The 20,693-nt window shown below is 45.1% G+C and overlaps 1 protein-coding gene across 2 annotated transcripts in view; it reads right to left on the bottom strand.

The window, feature by feature from the left end:
* The window catches only part of prkn (parkin RBR E3 ubiquitin protein ligase), a 2,088,612-nt gene that overhangs the window by 1,022,582 nt on the left and 1,045,337 nt on the right, over nt 1–20,693 (bottom strand). For both annotated transcript variants that reach the window (XM_085981987.1, XM_085981988.1), the window contains one exon: nt 8,160–8,243. In XM_085981987.1, coding sequence (XP_085838113.1) covers nt 8,160–8,243 — 84 coding nt within the window. The remainder of the gene's footprint in view (nt 1–8,159; nt 8,244–20,693) is intronic.

The raw sequence follows: 20,693 nt of genomic DNA, 5'->3' as shown, positions 1-20,693 counted from the left end.
GAGTTAGGAGGTAAATTAAAAAATAGGACCTCAAAGGTAGTGATCTCAGGATTGCTACCAGTGCCACGTGCTAGTCAGAGTAGAAATAGAAGGATATTACAGATGAATACGTGGCTAGAGGAATGGTGCAAGGGGGAGGGATTCAAATTCCTGGGACATTGGAACCGGTTCTGGGGGAGGTGGGACCAGCACAAACCGAACGGTCTGCACCTGGGCAAGACCGGGACCGATGTCCCAGGGGGAGTGTTTCCTAGTGCTCTGGGGGAGGGTTTAAACTAAAATGGTAGGGGGTTGGAAACCTGAGCAGGGAGACAGAGGAAAGGGAAACGAGGATAGAAGCAAAAGACAGGAAGGAGAAAAACAAAAGTGGCAGTCAGAGAAATTAAGGGTTTAAATCAAACACGGCCACAGTAAATAATAATTCTAAAAGGGCTAAGAGCATTAAAAAAAAAGCCTGAAGGCTTTTTGTCTTAATGCGAGGAGCATTCGCAATAAGGTGGATGAATTAGCTGCGCAACTAGAGGTAAACGAATATGATATCATTGGGATTACGGAAACATGGCTCCAGGGTGACCAAGGCTGGGAACTCAACATCCAGGGGTATTCAATATTCAGGAAAGATAGGCAAAAAGCAAAAGGAGGTGGGGTAACATTGCTGGTTAAAGAGGGGATTAACACAATTGTAAGGAAGGGTATTAGCTCTGATGATGTGGAATCTGTATGGGTAGAATTGAGAAATACCAAGAGGCAGAAAACGTTAGTGGGAGTGGTATATAGACCCCCAAACAGTAATGCGGAGGTTGGGGATGGCATTAAAAGGGAAATTAGAGAAGCGTGCAATAAGGGCACAGCAGTTATCATGGGTGACTTTAATCTACATATCAATTGAGCTAACCAAATTAGTAACAATACTGTGGAGGAGGAATTCCTGGAGTGTATACGGGATGGTTTCCTGGACCAATATGTCGAGGAACCAACTAGAGATCATGTAATGAGAAAGGATTAATTAGCAATCTCGTTGTGCAAGGCCCCTTGGGTCAGAGCGATCATAAAATGATAGAATTCTTCATTAAGATGGAGAATGAAGAAATTGACTCAGAGACTAGGGTCCTAAATTTAAATAAAGGAAACTATGATGGTTTGAGGCGCGAGTTGGGTAGGATTGATTGGGGAATGTCACTCAAAGGGCTGACGGTGGATAGGCAATGGCAAACATTCAAAGATCGCATGGATGAACTACAGAATTTGTTCATCCCTGTTTGGCATAAAAATAAAACAAAAAAGGTGACTCAACCGTGGCTGACAAGGGAAATTAGGGATAGCATAAGATCCAAGCAAAGGACATATAAATTGGCCAGAAAAAGCAGTAAACCTGAGGATTGGGAGCAGTTTAGGATTCAGCAAAGGAGGACAAAGGGATTAATTAAGAGGGGGAAAATCGAGTGAGAGTAAGCTTGCTGGGAACATAAAAACTGACTGTAAAAGCTTTTATAGATATGTGAAGAGAAAAAGATTGGTGAAGTCAAGCGTAGGTCCCTTGCAGACAGAATCAGGGGAATTTATAATGGGGGACACAGAAATGGCTGACCAATTAAATACATACTTTGGTTCTGTATTCACAAAGGAGGACACAAATAACCTCCCAGAGATGTCAGGGAACATACGGCCTAATGAAAGGGAGGAACTGAAAGAAATCAGTATTTGTAAGGAAATGGTGTTAGGGAAATTGACGGGATTTAAGGCCGATAAATCCCCAGGGCCTGATAATCTACATCCTAGGGTACTTAAGGAAGTGGCCCTAGAAATAGTACATGCATTGCTGGTCATCTTCCAGAATTCTATAGACTCTGGAACAGTATCCATGGATTGGAGGGTAGCTAATGTTACCCCACTATTCAAAAAAGGTGGTAGAGAGAAACGGGGAATTATAGACCGGTAAGCCTAACATCGGTAGTGGGGAAAGTGCTAGAGTCCATTATAAAGGATGTAATAGCAGAGCACTTGGAAAACAGTGACAGGATTGGACAAATTCAACATGGATTTACAAAAGGCAAATCGTGCTTGACCAATCTACTGGAATTTTTTGAGGATGTAACTGGTAAAATAGATAAGGGAGAACCAGTGGATGTGGTGTATTTGGACTTTCAGAAGGCTTTCGATAAGGTCCCGCATGAGAGATTAGCGTGTAAAGTTAAGGCACATGGGATTGGGGGCAAGGTATTAACTTGGATAGAAAACTGGTTGGCAGACAGAAAGCAAAGTGTTGGAATAAATGGGTCTTTCTCCGACTGGCAGGCAGCGACTAATGGGGTACCGCAGGGATCGGTCCTAGGACCCCAGCTATTTCACAATATATATTAATGATCTAGATGTGGTAACTAGATGTAATATCTCCAAGTTTGCAGACGACACAAAGCTGGGTGGGCGTGTGTGCTGTGAGGAGGATGCAGAGAAACTCCAGTATGATTTGGACAGGTTGGGTGATTGGGCAGAAGCATGGCAGATGCATTATAATGTGGATAAATGCGAGGTTATCCACTTTGGTGTCAAAAACAGGAAGGCAGATTATTATCTCAATGGCAATAGATTGGGAGAAGGGGAAGTGCAACGAGACTTGGGTGTCCTTGTGCACCAGTCGCTGAAGGTAAGCATGCAAGTGCAGCAGGTGGTTAAGAAGGCAAATGGTATGTTGGCCTTTGTAGCGAGAGGGTTCGAGTACAGGAACTTGTCTTGCTGCAGTTGTACAGGGCCTTGGTGAGACCACATCTCGAGTATTGTGTGCAGTTTTGGTCGCCTTATCTAAGGAAGGATGTTCTTGCCATGGAGGGAGTGCAGCGAAGATTCACCAGGCTGATACCTGGGATGGCAGGAATGACGTATGAGGAGAGATTGGGTCAATTGGGCTTATACTCACTGGAGTTTATAAGAATGAGAGGGGATCTCATTGAAACTTATAAAATTCTAACAGGACTAGACAGACTAGATGCAGGAAGGATGTTCCCGATGGCCGGGGAGTCCAGAACCAGGGGTCACAGTCTAAGGATAAGGGGTAAACCATTTAGGACAGAGATGAGGAGGAATTTTTTCCACCCAGAGAGTGGTGAACCTGTGGAATTCTCTACCACAGAAGGCAGTAGATGCCAATTCATTAAATATATTCAAGAAGGAGTTAGATATATTTCTTAAGGCTAAAGGGATCAAGGGATATGGGGAGAAGGCAGGGACAGGGTACTGAATTTGGATGATCAGCCATGATTGCATTGAATGGCAGAGCAGGCTCGAGGGGCCGAATGGCCTACTCCTGCTCCTAACTTCTATGTTTCTATGTTAACCCTGCAGCACTCCCTCAGTACTGCGGTGGAGAGTCAGCCTAGATTTTTGTGCTCAAGTCTCTAGAGTGGGACTTGAATTAACAACCTTCTGACTCAGAGGCAAGAATGCTACCCACTGAGCCACCACTGACACCTGAGAAGGGTGCCCAGAAAAGGGTGTTTGAAGAACGGGCCACTGCGACACTAGTTGTCAAAGTGAAAATGACCCTCCGACAGACTCTCACACTAACCCAATGGGTAATATTTCAAAGCAAAATATTCTCTTCCTGTCGAATTAACACTACCTGAGAAGGCAGTGTGAGATGGCACTTGCGCTATTTTGTATGAAATTTCATCAGGTAGCAATGACAAATAGCATGCTAACATATTATTGTAGTGTCCGTGTGTTGATAAAGACACTGAAGACAGGAGTTGGTTCATACGTGTTTACTAAGCAAAGTCTGGGGAGGGTTCTAACGGATATACACAATATACAAGCTTATATAGCCCGAGTGGCCATTACCGGCATTACAGCACACCTGGGGCTCTTAAAGGCACATACACTACAATTATCACCTACAATGTTTTGTATGTTATAACAGAACCAGATGTCACATCAGATTAGAAAATTCACCAAGTTACTTAGAATACAATGGTCAGTTAATTTGATAACACACAGCGGCCTATGTTTTACCATTGCAATGAACACTGCCGTGGTTATTGGGTTATATAGTTTGTAGCTACAAAGCAAAAGATTGGGGTTGGTTAGGGGCTGCAAATTAATCATACAGTTCTGATAACTGTACAAGCTATTTGAGCTTATTACATCATTGGAATCCCTTGACTGCGTTTACGATCTTGTACCATGTGATCTCCCATCTTATGCTATTCCGTGCCCCCATATGAGCCACAAGGCCTGGTACAGTGCATCCTCTGATAGGTGGCCATACCCTCTGAGTTACTGCTTCTGGTGAAATGGAAGGCAGCTCTTACCGCAAAAGGTCAACAACGTTTGAAAATTGAACCGACTTGCAGCTTTGGATCTTACACATACGCCACAGAAAGTAGAGAATAACCAGCTACACTCACTCCTGCTTTCCCCCGGCGCCAAGAGGGCGTCGTCACTGTACAATATAGAACATGGACTGAAGCCGCCACTGCACTTTCCTCTGGCAGGAGAGTACTAACTTGCTGTCGTCCACCAGCTGGCGGAGGGAGGATGTAAATGGTAAGCCTTGCAATAGTCATTACTTTCAGAACTGTCCTTTACACTACAGGCTGAACTTGTGTAACACATGTGAACAGTGCAACCAAAAACAACGGGCCATATTTTCCGATCGGAGGCTTCCCGCGTGCGAAGGCCTCCCATCTGGAAAAAATTTACGTACTTACCTGAGGGCTCCCGAGGTCCGGACACTTCCGCTCCTGGGCCTCTCCAACTCGAAATACGCAAACATCCCTGGGATCACGTGGGCCATGGGTAGCCAATCAAAGAAGTGAATCCCCCTTCATACACTTGACAGATAGACCTGTCAAATATATGAATGGAGATCACCCCAAAAACACTTTAAAACATTAAATACATTTTTTAAATCACATTTTTAAAATTAGTTGAAATTACAATAAATTAAATATTTTAAACAAAAATTAAATTTTTTGAAAAAAATAATTTAAGTTTTTTATGGGGCTAAAAATAAACTTAACTATTTTTAAATGATAAATGAGTGAAAGAAAACATTAAAAAAAATTATTTTCAAATCTTATGCTGGTAAAAGCAGGCCTTACGCCTGCTTTTACCAGGCGTAAGAATTCTAAGGGTTTTCTGCGGGTGGAGGTGCTCCAGAAAGCGGAACTATCTGCACGCAGAGGCCCTTCTCCAGGGCAGGCGTCCGACAGATCGGAAATGCCGGTTTTCAGCGCATGCGCTTCGCATACCTGAAACCGGCATTTCCGATGTCCCTATGGGTGTGTACACAGCGCATACACACACCCGTAGGGATCGGAATATCCGGCCCATTAGCTTTGAATAATGAGCGGGGCACCTCTGTATAAAGAGCAGGGATCATCAAAAATGAATTGGGTTGAAGGCACCGATCCATATTTGTTCAACAAAATTTCAAATTATGCAAATCAGCAGTGATGAGACATAAAACCTGACACAGATGCTGTCTGAGTAACATTCCATTAAAAGAAATTAAAATCACGGGATTTTTTTTTGCTTTAGGTCTGTCAGAGGAGTAGCCTAATGGAAGAGAAATATATTGTGAATGGTTTGACCCAAGCGCCCTCTCCGAGTGCCTCTGGCTAATGAGGAGGTTGCGCTAACTGGAGATGAAAGTGATGTGGCCAGCTTCCGGCTCCTAGACTGGTGTCAGGTGTGGGCCAGAGCCTCTGCTGGTTCTTTTATCATGGCTGTCAGACTGTGGCACTGCCCGGCCAAAGTAAATACATCAACGCTGACATTTTAAATAACACAGAATGAATCCAAAAGAAGCAAAGTAAAAACTACCTAGTCGCTTACTGAAACATATGCAAAGTTCAGGCAACTCTTCATTTTTTTATTATTAGTGTTTTTACATTGACCAGACAGCGGTTGCAGCTTTCTGAGACATCCCTTTGAGTGTGCAGTTCAACATTCATTATAATGCTGTATTAAACAGCTTGGGATGGTGTCAACTGTGTAACACGACGCGGACAGAAAGGCAATTTTACGTAGGTGTACTCTAAAATTGTTGCTTTATTCATTTCAATGCATTTCATTTACATGTTCTTATAAAAACTGGAGTTTTATTTCTGTAACATAGAGTATTGCTGCATCATAAATTCAAGACTGTTTACAAAACACAGTGCATTAAACAATAGATACAAGAGTGGTTTTCTTTTGTAGAAGAGTGTGTTGTTCCTTGGAAAATGTATTATTTCTTTGTAAGATCACTTCGCTGGTAGAAGATCGGCTGAACCCTCACCCCCTGCCCTCCCGCCCCCGCCAGAGAAATAGCAGTTGGCGCCTTTTCTCTGGGAGTTCTGCTTAACTCCCACTGAAATTACGGTAGGAGATCAGGGCCATCCTTTCTTCTTGTCAGTTAATTCCATTATCCCCGTGTTAAAACACTCACTCTGACAGCCAAATGTGCTCAGTTATCTGGGAAAATAAAGCCCCAGGGAGCACAACTGCCGAGGTAATGGAAGATTTGGCCTTCAATTATAACATTCCCCCAGGCAAGCTCAGCTGAGGTAAACAATGGCAAAAAGTCGACATTATAACAGAACAAAATACTGAGACAAGTTTGTAAAACACCCCAATATATCGTACATGTATGCGCAAGAATATAACATATAAAGAAAGGCTTGCATTTATATAGCGCCTTTCACAACTTCAGGATGTCCCATAGCACCTTACAGCCAATGAAGTATTTTGAAGTGTAGCCACTGTTGTAATGTAGGAAACATGACAGCCAATTTGGGCACAGCAAGCTCCCACAAACAGCAATGTGATAATGACCAGATAATCTGTTTTTTAGTGATGTTGATTGAGGGATAAATATTGGCCAGGACACCGGGGAGAGCTCCCCTTATCTTCTTCGAAATAGTGCCATGGACTCTTTTACATCCACCTGAGAGGACACATGATGCCTCGGTTTAACGTCTCGACTGAAAGACGGCACCGCTTGACAGTGCAGCACTCTTTCAGTACTGCACTGTGAGTGCCAGCCTAGATTATGTACTCACTGGAGTGGGACTTGAACCCACAACCTTCCTCAGAGGCGAGAGTGTTACCACTGAGCCACGGCTGACACCAATGACAGACAGGAGGGCAGAGAGAACCTGCTACACTTACTGATTAAGGTAAAAACAATAGTTAAAATCAATCTTTAATTTGTCATTGAGAATACTTTCTGCCTAGTTTTTAAATGAATGGTAGGTAAACACGACTACCATGGCCCAGAATTTCCTGGGCACTTTTGGCGTAACTATGACGTAAGAGCGGCACTGGAACGTTGTCGTGCGAATTCCCTTGATTGTTTCTGCCGCTTCTGAAATACATTGGCCGCAACCATCTGTCACTCATTTGTAAAGCTCCACCCTCCATGTAAAAGGCCAGCTCACGTGAGTTTTCTGGATTTATGTGTCGGCTCTGGCTCAGTTGGTAGCACTCTCGCCGCTGAGTCAGAAAGTTGTGGGTAAGGAAAGTGTAAGATGCAGTTTTTGCACCATCCCGTTTACCCATCACCTCTGTTCTTGCTGACCTACATTGGCTGCCGGTCCGGCAATAACTTGAGTTTAAAATTCTCATCCGTCTTTTTAAATCCCTCCATGGCCTCGCCACTCCACATCTCTGTAACCTCCTCCAGCCCTACAAGCCTTTGAGATCTCTGCACTCCTCCAATTCTGGCCTCTTGCGCATCCCTGATTTTCATCACTCCACCGTTGGCGACCATGCCTTCAGCTGCCCAGGCCCTAATTTCAGGAAATTCCCTCCCTAAACCTCTCCACCTCTTTAACTCTCTCTGCTCCTTTAAGATGCTCCTTAAAACCTACCTGTCACCTGTCCTAATATCTCATGTGGCTCGGTGTCAAATTTTGTTTGATGATGTTCCTGTGAAGCGCCTTGGGACATTTTACTACGTTAAAGGCGCTATATAAATGCAAGTTGTTGTTTTGGGAACCAGGCAACAGCAAAGAGAAGAAAATGGCAATATTTTTTTTTTAAAAAGAGGTGTTCCTCATACTCAAGAAAATGTTAACGCTTATCAAAATTTTTGGGTGGCCTAAAAGAAGTTAAAGTGGGTGATCACCTCACAAGTTTGGAATGTATATAAATGCTATAAACTTGAGAATTGGACTTACCGCAACAGTTCCATCGCAGTCTTTTGCTTGACACACACCAGTCATCCTATCTCTTTCTAGAATGTCCTCCCAGCAGGATGGGTCCTATAGAGAAAAAAAACAAATTAGCAATCTTATCAACATTTCAGAGCATGTAGCAAATTCAATTAAAGTGTTCTGTGATCAAGATTAAAAGCAAGGGTCTCATTGAAACTTCAGCCTCTTAGTATTTCTAAAGCTGGCAAACAGAACATCTACTCAGAAAGAAAATAATTAAAGCTGACTTTGTGCATCAAACGTGAGCACTCAAAACCGGCCGAGGATAACCGGTCACCTGTTCTGCTTTTCTTTGCCCCGGAGATCCTGATTGAAAAACCACTTCACGAAGAGGAGATAAATTGCATTTCAGTAATAGCAGTTGAGAATCAGAAATTAAACATTTCTTTGTTTAGACCCTGAAGAATGGGAGTTGCAGCACCAAACTGCCAATTACTCCAATCCTTGGGTTCAAATCCTTCCATGGTTTTGCCACTCCCTTGGCCTAAATTGGATAGCCGCCAAAAACAGTCGCGGGGATCACGATGCGCGATTAACCTGTGCATGCCAACTTTTGCTGCCTGTTAATCAATTTAATCGCTGCATGCAGCCAGCACTAACTGCGCTGTTGAGTGGCTGCACGCCTCGGCAGGGGGCCTAGAATTGTGAGAGGCTAGCACCACTAAACCTAGTCTGCACTACTTAAAGCCAGCCTGCACCTCTTAAAGGGGAGGTGCATTGTGGCTGGAGCAGGTGGTGGAAGTCGTAGTGGAACTCATTCTGACCTGGAAAAAGACTTAATAATGGCACAACATGGGAGGGAGCAGGCTCCAAGATTTTCCGACGTGGCATTGGAGGCCTTGGTGGAGGAGGTGGAGAGGAGCAGAGATGTGCTCTATCCACATAGGGAGGCCCTACAGACACAACCTCAGAAAAAGCTCAATTACCTCACACGAGTGGTCGCTTATTCTGCTTGGCTACAATGCAAAAGTAAAAGCCAACACAAAATAAACATTCCAAACCAAATTTATGAATCAAAGCATGCCATATTGCATACAAATGTCAACTAATCACTCCTGTGCATTCCCTTAGTACCTGCCTTTGCCTGTCCTAGTGCTCCTCCGCAGTGCTACCCCAGTGGTTGCAGCATCGCTGGTGGAAGGCTGCTGACTTTCAGTGGGGGAGTCTGCAGATGGCCTTCGGGGACGACCTCAAGCAGCTCTGAGCCTACAAGGTCCGGCTACGGACTGCATTATCTCTGCATGGGTGGCAGCAGTCTGGGCCGGCTGGCTGACAGGCAACAGCAAGGGTACTGTCTGTTTTGCACCCTCTGGGGGGAATTTTTCCAGCCCTGAGGAGGCGGGTCTGCCGGGAAAATGGCAGAAACTGGAAGCGGGTACCAACCCCGCTCCCAACCCGCCTCCGTGCCATCTTCCCGGGAGGTAGGTCCCCAAGTCGCGCAGGGACCCGTCTCCTCAAGGCGGGAAGGGGATTAGAGCCAATTAACTGCCTGTTAATCAAGGGAAAATAGCGCGGGTGCGTCATACATCGCTGGGGGCGGAACTAGAACCCAGAAGGCAGCAGTCCCGCCCCCAACTCATCTCGGCTGGCAAAATCCAGCCCACCATCTCTGTAAGCTCCTCAGGCACTACAACCAATGTTTTCATTAGGCTGTGCGGCCGCGTAGCTGCACGTGGATGTTGCGGAGCCTGCTTTTCAATGCAAAAACCACGCAAGTGCAGTATTTTGAATGGGCTATGCAGTCCATTAAAGGGGCTGCGTGGTGCCGAAAACAATTACACGGAACATTGCCTACAACCCTCCCACAGCTCTGCATTCTTTCAATTCTGGCCTCTTGTACATCCCCAACTTCCTTTGTCCCACCATTGGTGGCCGTGCTTTCAGTTATCTCTGGAATTCCCTCCCTAAACCGCATCACCTCTCTCTCTTCCTTTAAGACGCTCCTTAAAACCTACCTATTTGATCAAGCTTTTGGTCACCTGTCTTAATGTTTACTTCTTTGGCTCGATTTAAACTTTTTCGTCTGATTATGCTCCTGTCAGGCACCTTGGGATGTTTTACTACATTATGGGGGAGAAATTCAGTTGCTTAGCGTCTCCTGGAGGCTCTAATGGGGCGCTAGGAACTTAGCGCCGCTGTCGCGCGGCGATTTTAGCGCCACTCGCGAAATTGACCAGTCGTTTTATGTCGGCGCTAAACACTACCACCACGATCTCCTGTACCCACAGATCGTGACGTCAGTCAAGCGTGAAATGCCCCGGTAGTGCCCCAGACCCGATATTGAGTTGCGCCCCCGCCTTAACGCCTGTCACTAGGAACAACAGGTAGAGGGGAATGTTTTCAAGTCGGGAAGGGGCTGGGGGAGCGCTATTTAAAGGTGGGCGCTTCTTGCCTTTTCTTGTCAGCAAAATTTTCGGTTTTAACGCTGTCCTGAAGAGTTTTGGCCCTCAGCACCACTTTTGAGGTTCCTAAGTGCTGAGCTCTTTCCGTCGGCCTATCCATTAGTGCTTCCAACACAATTGCTTTTGAGGTCTCTCCAGGCCGAGATTCAAGCTGCAATGGGAAGGGTGTGGCTAGCCAGCAAGATGGCCCCTCCCCTTTAAGAACTGGATGGCGCCAGTCTGTTTGGCTTCCATGGTAATTGACATCACCTGAGCTTCGGTAGCGTTCTGAGGTAGCACCTCGCTCCGACGTTTCCGCCTTAAGAGAGGTGTGTAATGCCTGATTTAACACACAAATCACCGCTGGGGCGATAGAGGCGAATTTTGCAGTCGGAGGCAATAATTAGCGCCGGGCGGTAAACTATGTGCCCGGCCGATATTAGCGCCCCAAAATGGGCGATACCGAATTTTTCCCATCTAAAGGCACTACATAAATGCAAGTTGTTGTTATTATTATTTGAAACGCGGTATAGAGGTAAGGGATGAAAATTGCCTGCTGGTGAAGTAAGATCTGGAGTGGGACTTTTTTTTTGCCATGGCAATAGGTTTGGAATCAAGAAAGCCCATTATGAAGGTGTACACTCAGGAGTGTCCCTGGATGCAACATGGAGAAATTGTCAGTAGCAAGTCTCACTAACAACCTTAAAGCACAATGACAATTACAGTCAGACACTATCGTAAACATTTAGGTTACTGAATATTGTCCAATCACCCCGAACAGCAGAGACCAAACGCAGATTGGGCGACCGCTTTGCGGAACACCTCAGTTCAGTCCGTAAGGGTGACCCTGAGCTTCCGGTCGCCTGTCACTTTAATTCACCGCTTCACTCCCACTCTGATCTCTCTGTCCTCGGCCTATTACATTGTTCCAATGAAGCTCAACATAAGCTCGAGGAACAGCACCTCATCTTTCGATTAGGCACTTTACAGTCTGCCGGACTCAACATCGAGTTCAACAATTTCAGATAATAACCCCTGCCCCCATTTTTCATGCTGTATGATTTTGCCATTCCCATTTGCAACATTTTATCTTTCCTGCCTCTTACATAAACACAGTATATTCCTTCAATTCCTTCCTCACCTCCTAAACTCCCACCACCCCACCGCAGCCCCCCCCCGCCCTCCGTCTCTGCACCTGCTTAATATCTGTTACATCTCCAGCTTTTTCCAGTTCTGATGAAGGGTCCCAGGCCTGAAACATTAACTCTGCTTCTCTCTCCACAGATGTTGCCTGGCCTGCTGAGTATTTCCAGCATTTTCTGTTGTTATTTCAGATTTCCAGCATCCGCAGTATTTTGCTACTGAACTGAATATTGTTAATCTGTTTGACATACAGTCCCCACCGCTTATAGCAGGCGCATTGGTGTTAATGCAATTTGCCCGCTGTAAATGGTGAATGGTGAAACAAAAAAGATTAGTAAGCACCATATTTTTAAAAAACGGAAATCTCACTTAGCAACTGCCTCTCCTAATTGTTAGCAGTTGCATCTATCTAAAACCCAATCACTAAGGTAATCGCACTTGAAGCAGCTGATTGAAACTGCTTGAAGACCCGACTTTGACTGAAATCAGCAGAGCCTTTTAAATTGGTGAGTACAGGGCACGTACTTATTGAACTTCCTGAAATAGCCGGCGAGCTTAATACATTATATAAGTGCCGCCTTTGTAATTGACTCCTAATTAGCGCCATTTGCCCGATATAGACGGCTGCCAGTGATAAGTGTGGACGGTGTATATAGCCGGGTCTGTATTGGTAAAAGTCAGGCGAGGCATTACTCAGGGCACTGATATGCTGCACTAATGTGTGATCGGATTTCCACTAGTACTACCGCTAACAGTCAATTCACAAGCTCATCCTGGTAGTTGGGTGAAAAGGAAAAGGCTGAAGCGTGATATCCATTTTGTAAGGGAAAATCGGAAGGGAAGTTATCCTAGGCTGCTGTTCTAGATGCTATCTTGAACAGGAAGTGATGAATAGTAAAGGGAGCAGCCTAAAGGGGAGAAAATAACAAACCAAAGTGGAGTAAAATTATAAATGCAGCAAAATATACACTCTGTTCAAAAATATATATATACTCTGAGGGAGTGCAGCACTATCATTGGTGCCGTCTTTCAGATGAGACGTTAAACCAAGGCCCAATCTGTTCTCTCTGGTGAGTGTAAAAGATTTCATTGCACTATTCGAGAAAGAGCGGGGGAGTTCTCCGGGGCAATATTTATCCCTCAACCAACATCACTAAAACAGATGATCTGGTCATTTATCTCATTGCTGTTTGTGGGATCTTGCTGTGTGCAAACTGGATGCCGCATTTTCTACATTACAACGGCAACAACACTTAAAAAAGACGTCATTGGCTGTAAAGCGCTGTGGGGCATCTGAAGATTGTGAAAGCAACTATATAAATGCAATTTTTTTCTTTCTTTCTCTTGCCTGTTGCCAACGCTTATTTTTTCATGTTTTGAAAGAACTTTCATTTTTTTGGATGTCATCACAATTCTCAGAAACAATCCACAACACTTCATTATAAGATGAACTAGATTTGAAATTATTGTCATTATGTCTGCAAGCAGAGCAGCCATTTTGTGTACAGTAAAGATCATAAGTAGCAATAAGATGAATCTGTTGGTAGTGTTGGCTGAAGAAGGAATATAGGCCAAGACACCTGGAGAACTTCCTTTTCTGCTATGAATTATGCCATGGGATATTTAATATCCACCTGACCAGGCAGACAAGGTCTCGGTTTAATGCTCCATCTGACGAATATATCTCCAAAAATGCAGCACTCTCTCAGTACTGCATTGAAGTGTCAACCTAGATTATGTGCTCAAGTCCTGAGTGAGGCTTGAACCCGCAGCCTTCTGCTTTCACAGACAAGAATGCTACCAACAGCCTAGCTAACTTTGTACTAACTGAATTTAGGCTATAAATGGAGAAACCAGAGTCAATGTTGTGAGGAAATATCAAGGTAAAATACATCAGTGAGCGTGCAAAAGGTCACATTTGACAGTAGCAGAAAATGACTAAATAACAACTTTTGCTGTTGGCAGTGTCATTGACTGACACCTTGACTGCTTTATACCAAATGTAAAAGCAAGGGTGAAGAGGCAGGAAGGGAACCCACTTTCTTAATATTGTTAGCCCTTGTTAGTTGCACAAACAAAAAATTAAATAAGTTGACCACTGAAAGAATAGCCTGAGAGACCACAGTAGCTGGAAAGTGGTGAATGAAATCCGTGGAGATGAAGTACAGTAATGTGGTTGTAATAGCAAAGTAGACTCTATTCCTCCTCCACATCCTCCCCCACTAACCTTTTCCATAGATGTCCTGTCATTTATCAGTAGACTTTACTAGCTGTCATACTCCATAACTGAGGAACGCTGTGCCTATCACCTTAAGCTACAGCATAGTGGAATTTTATTGTTTGGAAATGGCAAAGCACAGACTTCACAGAACTGATATCTTAGCAACCGCAAAGTTGCACATTTTACTGTACTGGATTTTGCCTTTTAAAATCTGTTTGTATTGGTGCAGTTATTTTAGTGTATGCATATACAGTGGTGGTGCACGTAAATACCATAAGCAAAGCATCTCCAAAGAACAGTCAAATCTACGATAAAACAATAGCAAAATACTGCGGATGCTGGAAATCTGAAATAACAACAGAAAATGCTGGAAACACTCAGCAGGCCAGGCAGCATCGTAGACAGAGAAACAGAGTTAACGGGCTGGATTTTGCCAATGGGGAGCTTTTGGAGGTGGGACTCCCACTTGTCGGGTTGAAGCCGTCAAACACTGACATTCTCTGTAGTTTGATGAGTTCTTGAATTTAAGACTCATCAAACCTCTTTATTTAGCAGAAATTAGATGGTTACTGCATTGGAGAATGCAGCGGCCATCTGTCATCTCTGCCGCAGAGGTGCGAGACTTTCTGCATACCCAACTCTTGAAGCCTGCAGGTAGAAATAAAGGTAAGTAAACTTTTATTAACACTTTCTGTAGTGGCGCTTCTTAGTTTCCAAACAGGCTGCCACTGAGCTGTGGGGCTTTTAACAACGAGTAGACACGTGTCGAAATAAAACGTTCCCAAACGTAGCTTTGTCTTTTAAACTGTTTACTATAACACTTAACAAACAGAATTACAAAGCAAACACGTATAAATGAACACGGTCAAAAACTGTATTGCTCCAAACCTCACAACTTCTGCCTCCTTCAGCCACGTGCAGTTTAAACTGTAAAATGGCTGCACACCATGTGTGGCTTAGGGACTGTACCATTGTGGCAAGAATGAAGGGGGTGTCTCGGACTATACTACTGGAGCAAGAAAATAGGGGGTTTCTTAATACAATAAGTCAATCAGGTAAATTAACTGTATTATGCCATTTAACCACTATTTTAAAGTATTTTCTTAAGCTTTCGTGGCTCTTACATTCCGGCCCCTAATTGACTAGGCACATGAAGCATATCAATTACTCAAACATTAAGAGCCATAAACTAATGAGTTCAACATATTTACAATATAAGTGTCCACTTTTTTCGTTCAGGAACCTTTCACGCTGCTTCTTGTAGCTGGCAGAGCTTTGTGATCGGTCTTTCCAGGGTACTGGTCTTGGTTTGCAAACGAACGCGACGAACGACGCCTCTGGAGTCTGGCATGGTCTTAATTATTTTTCCCATCAACCAAGAATTTCTAGGGGCTGAATCGTCCATGATTAAGACAATGTCTCCGACAATTAAGTTCCTCTTTATTTTGGACCATTTTTGACGCTCCTGTAGCAGAGGTAAGTATTCTCTTGTCCATCTGGTCCAGAAAAGGTCTGACATATACTGAACTTGCCTCCACTTCCGACGGGCATACAGATCTTCCTTTTTGAAGACTCCCGGGGGCATGGCTGGCTGTGTTTTCAACAACAACAGGTGGTTCGGAGTCAGGGCTTCGAGGTCATTGGGATCATCTGATGTCTTAGTTATCGGTCGGTCATTAATGATGGCTTCGACCTCGCACAGAACGGTTTGGAGTCCCTCATCATCAAGCGCTTGCTGCTTCAGTACAGAACTGAGTAGTTTTCTTACGGTGCGTATCTGTCTTTCCCAGACACCTCCGTGGTGGGATGCAGCCGGAGGATTGAAGATCCACTTAATTCCTGTTTGCATCATGGCTTCCTGTATTTTAAGCTGATTCCAACCTTCAATAGCTTCCCGTAGTTCTCTCTCCGCTCCGACGAAATTAGTGCCATTATCAGAACGCATAATGGACACCTGTCCTCTTCTACAGACAAAGCGCCGCAAGGCGTTAATACAGGAATCAGTGTCAAGTGTGTGTGCCACCTCAATATGAACTGCTCTGATGGTCAAACAAGTGAAAAGCACACCATATCTCTTGACAAGGCTCCGTCCTCGCTTTACCTCGAAAGGCCCGAAATAGTCCACCCCTACGTTTGTAAATGGGGGCTTGTCTGGTAACAAACGGTCTTCAGGCAGGTCTGCCATTTTCTGCTCCCCAGTTCTAGCGTGTAACCGTCTGCAAACAATGCATTCAGAGAGTATTTTTCTTATTACGGAATTAGCTCCTGGAATCCAGTATCTTTGTCTTAGCTTCGCAAGCACGTGATTCCTCCCACTGTGTCCAATACTCTGGTGTATATGCTGAAGAATGAGAGTAGCAACCCGGAGGTCCTTAGAAAGGATAGCAGGATGCTTGGCCTCCTCTGGCATAGCAGATTTGTTTAGTCTCCCTCCCACCCTCAGTACTCCATCTTGCAGTGTAGGGTCCAGCTTGTAGATATGACTACCTTTCTTGATTGGAGTATTTTGCTGTAGAGCTTCGATTTCTTCTGGGTATCTTTGTCTTTGACTGAAGCGAACTATCTCCTTCTCAGCCTTGGCCAAATCCTCCACGGTCAATGAATTCTTGCCCAATGTGGTCTTGTGCTGATGCATATACTGCTGTAGAAGCATTCTCTGCTTATCAGGGTTACTTTCAGACTGACTGATAGTGGCTCGGTACTCTTTTCTCTTACCGCTCAGGTGTAGCAGCAACTCTTTCAACCTTAGAAACCATGCAACTGCTTTCCTCAACTGGTGCCATCCTGAGAAATGGTTAACAAGCTTGTTCACTGTGTCAAAGTTCTCTTTCGTATTTATGAGATTTACTGTGACTGATCTCTTGACTTCGACGTCGTCTTCAGCAATCTGACTTGGCATATCTGGTCTTTCTGGCCATGATCTCTCTGTTTCCAGCAGATAACTTGGGCCTTGTATCCAAGTTTCACTCCTCATGAAGTTTTCAGCCTTCAATCCCCGTGAGGCTTGATCTGCTGGGTTTAATGAGATGTTTACATACCTCCATTGAGATGGTTGTGTAGCTTCTCTAATGGATGAGATTCTGTTTGCTACGAAGGTCTTGAAGCGTATCTTCTCATTCTCTATATACTTCAGCACCGTCGTGCTATCTGTCCAGAAGACAGATTATTCTAATGGGAGCTGTAACTCTTTCCGCATCACCTGGTCAACTTTAACTGCAACAACCGCTGCCGTCAATTCCAGTCTCGGGATGGTGACCTGCTTCAGCGGAGCCACCCTGGATTTCCCCATGAGGAAGGCACAATGTTTCTGGCCCTGTTGATTTGTCAGCAAGAGGTAAGTAGCCGTGCCATAGCCGTCCTCACTGGCGTCCGAGAAATGATGTAGTTGGGCCGTCTTTGTAACTCCAAAACTCGCGGGCTTGATGCATCTACTGACGTTGAAGCTAGAAAGTTGTTGCAAATCTGTCAACCATCTGTGCCATCTCTGAGCTTGACCTTCTGGGATATCTTCATCCCATCCTCTCTTGTCTCTACACAGCTCTCGTAGCATCAGCTTCACCGGCAGAATGAGTGGTGCCAGGAATCCAAGAGGGTCATAGATGGAACTGACCACGGAGAGAATCTCTCGTCTTGTGGATGGTCCTTCGTTCACCATTATCCTGAAGTTGAACGTGTCTGACTCAATGCACCATTGTACACCAAGAGCTCTCTCGATAGGAAGGACATCGTGGCTCAGGTCCAGATCTTTGACTTCAGTGGCTCTTTCCTTTTCTGGGATAGAAGCTAGAACTGCTCTGCTGTTGCTTATCCACTTAGTCAGATGGAATCCTCCATTCGAACACAGAGTTCTAAGGTCTCTTGACAGTGCGATGGCATCGTCTTCTGTTGACACGGACTTCAGACAGTCATCGACATAAAAGTTTCTGAAGATTGTCTCCACAGCCTCTGATGTGCTTTGCCTTTGCCATCTTCTGCAGTTTTTCTGAGAGCGTAGCTTGCACAGCTGGGAGATGATGTGGCTCCGAACGAGTGTATGGCCATCCTACATTCCACCATCGCTTGACTAACGTTGCCATCTGACCACCAAAGGAAACGCAGAAGATCAGCATCTTCATCAGGGATTCTGACTTGGTAGAACATTGATTCTATGTCTGCCATCATGGCAACGAGCTCTTGTCTAAACCTAGTCAAGACGCCAATGAGGGTATTAGTAAGATCAGGACCTTGAAGCAGCTGGTCATTCAGTGAAGTTCCTCTGAATGAGGCGGCGCAGTCAAACACTACCCGGATCTTTTTCTTCTTTGGGTGATACACACCGTGATGAGGAATGTACCAGACCCTTCCATCGTCTCTGTTCAACTGTTCCTCGGGCACTTTTACAGCATAGCCTTTCGCTATGATGTTTCTCATGAAGCCTTTGTAGTCTTCGTGAAAGTCGGGGTTCTTGTTCAGCTTTCTCTTTAGACTGATGGCGCGTTGTTCTGCTATGCAGCGATTGTTCGGCATCTTCGCGGTCTGTCTTCTCAGTGGCAAACCAATGTGATAGTGGCCATCAATGAACTGTGTAGACCTTGTCATCAAATCCATGAACTGATGGTCTTCTTGTGACATCTCTGTCCTTTCCTCACAGCTGCGTTCTGAGAAGTCTGCGTTGAACTGCTGTATCAACAGCTCTTCAATGCTTGCGATAGAGATGCGATTAACTGTGACGTTTTGTCGTTCCTCCTTGTTCGACTTGTTGCCATCATCTCTCCTTACCGGTCCATTGACTACCCATCCAAGGGCTGTCCTGACGGCGTAGGGTCCGTCATCCTTGCTGTTTATCACCTGCCATGGCTCCATAGTTTTGTAGGCATTGGTTCCAATTAATAGACCAATTTCTGCTTCAATGTATGGGAGACGCACCTTTTCTAGGTAAGGCCATCTATCCACATCCTTCTGCAGGGCTAAGTTCCCTATTCTAACAGGAATCTCCCTCTGTGTGAAAACATTAGGCAGGTCTATGAAGTCCTTCTCTTCAAGTCCACACACTTCTAAGTCTGACAGGATATAACTTTGCATTGACTTCTCATGACCCATGGTGTGTAATAGGATTTCTGTTCTTCTGCCTCTAACGTTCAGCTGTCGCATGAGTGATTCTGTGCAGAACGTTGCTGAACTACCTGGATCCATGAAGGCGTAAGTCTCCACAACCTTCTCACTCCTCTTAGACTTGATCTTTACTGGTACGATGGCAAGAATACAATCACTGTCACCGGCCCCAGTGAATCCACAAGTCTCTGGTTCTAGCGACACCAGAGCACTTGAAACAACCTTCTCGTCGGTATTGTTTTCTTCACTCTTCTTAGAGACTTGTTCTTCTTTATGGATATGCAGCAGACTGGGATGTTTCCGAGTGCACTCTCTGCATATTGTTCTTTGCTTACAGTTTCTACTCAGGTGCCCCTGAGAGAGACATCCAAAACATAGGCCGTTGTACTTCAGGAATTCGATTCTGTCCTTATGTGGCTGTGCTTTGATGTCGCTGCAGAAATCCAATGTATGATTCTTCTGGCAGAATAAGCATGGCTTCTGAAAGGCATTAGCAGACGTCACTGTGCTGCTCCTTTTGGGAGATGAGTTCTGGGGCCTTTCTTCCTCGGCCTGAGTGACGATAGTTGCAAAGCTGCTTCCCCTGGGACCACCTTTCCTGAGAGTCTTTGATTCAGCAGGCTTGGCTTTCACTCTTCCATCGGTGGTCGGGCTGACATCCTGGATGTTTCCAAACAATGGGTCCCTAGCAATTTTAGCCTGTTTGTCTATGAAATTCACTAAGTCTGCAAACCTGGCTCTACTTTTCCGTCTCTCCATTATCTCAAAGGTTGTTCTTCTCCATTGTTCTCTCATCCTGTAAGGAAGCTTAGAGATGATGATTCTCATAGTCGTAGGATTGTCCATCTCTTCCATGAATTCAACGTCCTCCATGGTGTTGCGACATCCTATGAGGAAAAGAACATATGCGTTCAATGCCTCTCCGTCCTCCGATCTGATCTGTGGCCACTTGGTAGCCTTTTCAATATATGCAGTGGCTATCTTCAGCTCGTTACCATAGTGCTCCTGCAGCAACTTCCTGGCTTCTATGTATCCCCGGTCCGGTCTCATGTGTTCACAGCTTCTGACCAGGTCTTGTGGTTTACCACTGGTGTACTGTCCCAGGTAGTACAACTAATCGCTGCTGCTCTCTGTTTTGGAGTCAATGGCTTGTTCAAAGGATCTGATGAAGGGCTTATACTTGAGTGGGTCGCCTTGGAACACTGGTATGTCTCTTTGAGGGAGTCGAAACAGGTTCTGTTGTTTTACAAACATCTCTGTAATTTCGTTCTGACGTTGCATCACTCGGTATAGGCTTCTCCCTGTGTCTTCAGGCCTCTGGTGGTCATCAGCAGGGTCTAGTCTAGACCGTCTGACGTCTGGGGTAGCATCATGTGCTCCTGTTAGTGGAGAGGCCACTCTTCCACGCTGTAATGCCAGGGGATTGCCTTCGGACTCTCTTGTATCTCTTGAAGGTGCCCTGGATCCAACCCTATGTGACAACATTGACTGGCAGTATTCGCTCCCGCCGTCCCGTGAGCCTTCATAATCTTCGTACGCACTCAACCTGGCGTCTGAGACCGCGATAGCTGTTTTTATCTCCAGCTGTTCTTTCTTTGCCTGCACCTGGGCCCGTTGGGCCTGCACTTGGGCCTGCAGTTGGGCCTGTTGGGCCTGCAGTTG

The sequence above is a fragment of the Somniosus microcephalus genome, chromosome 3, assembly GCF_052327205.1.
Source record: "Somniosus microcephalus isolate GS21.2 chromosome 3, FLI_Smic_1.0, whole genome shotgun sequence".
NCBI lineage: Eukaryota > Metazoa > Chordata > Chondrichthyes > Squaliformes > Somniosidae > Somniosus > Somniosus microcephalus.
This window is presented reverse-complemented; position numbering and strand designations above follow the sequence as displayed.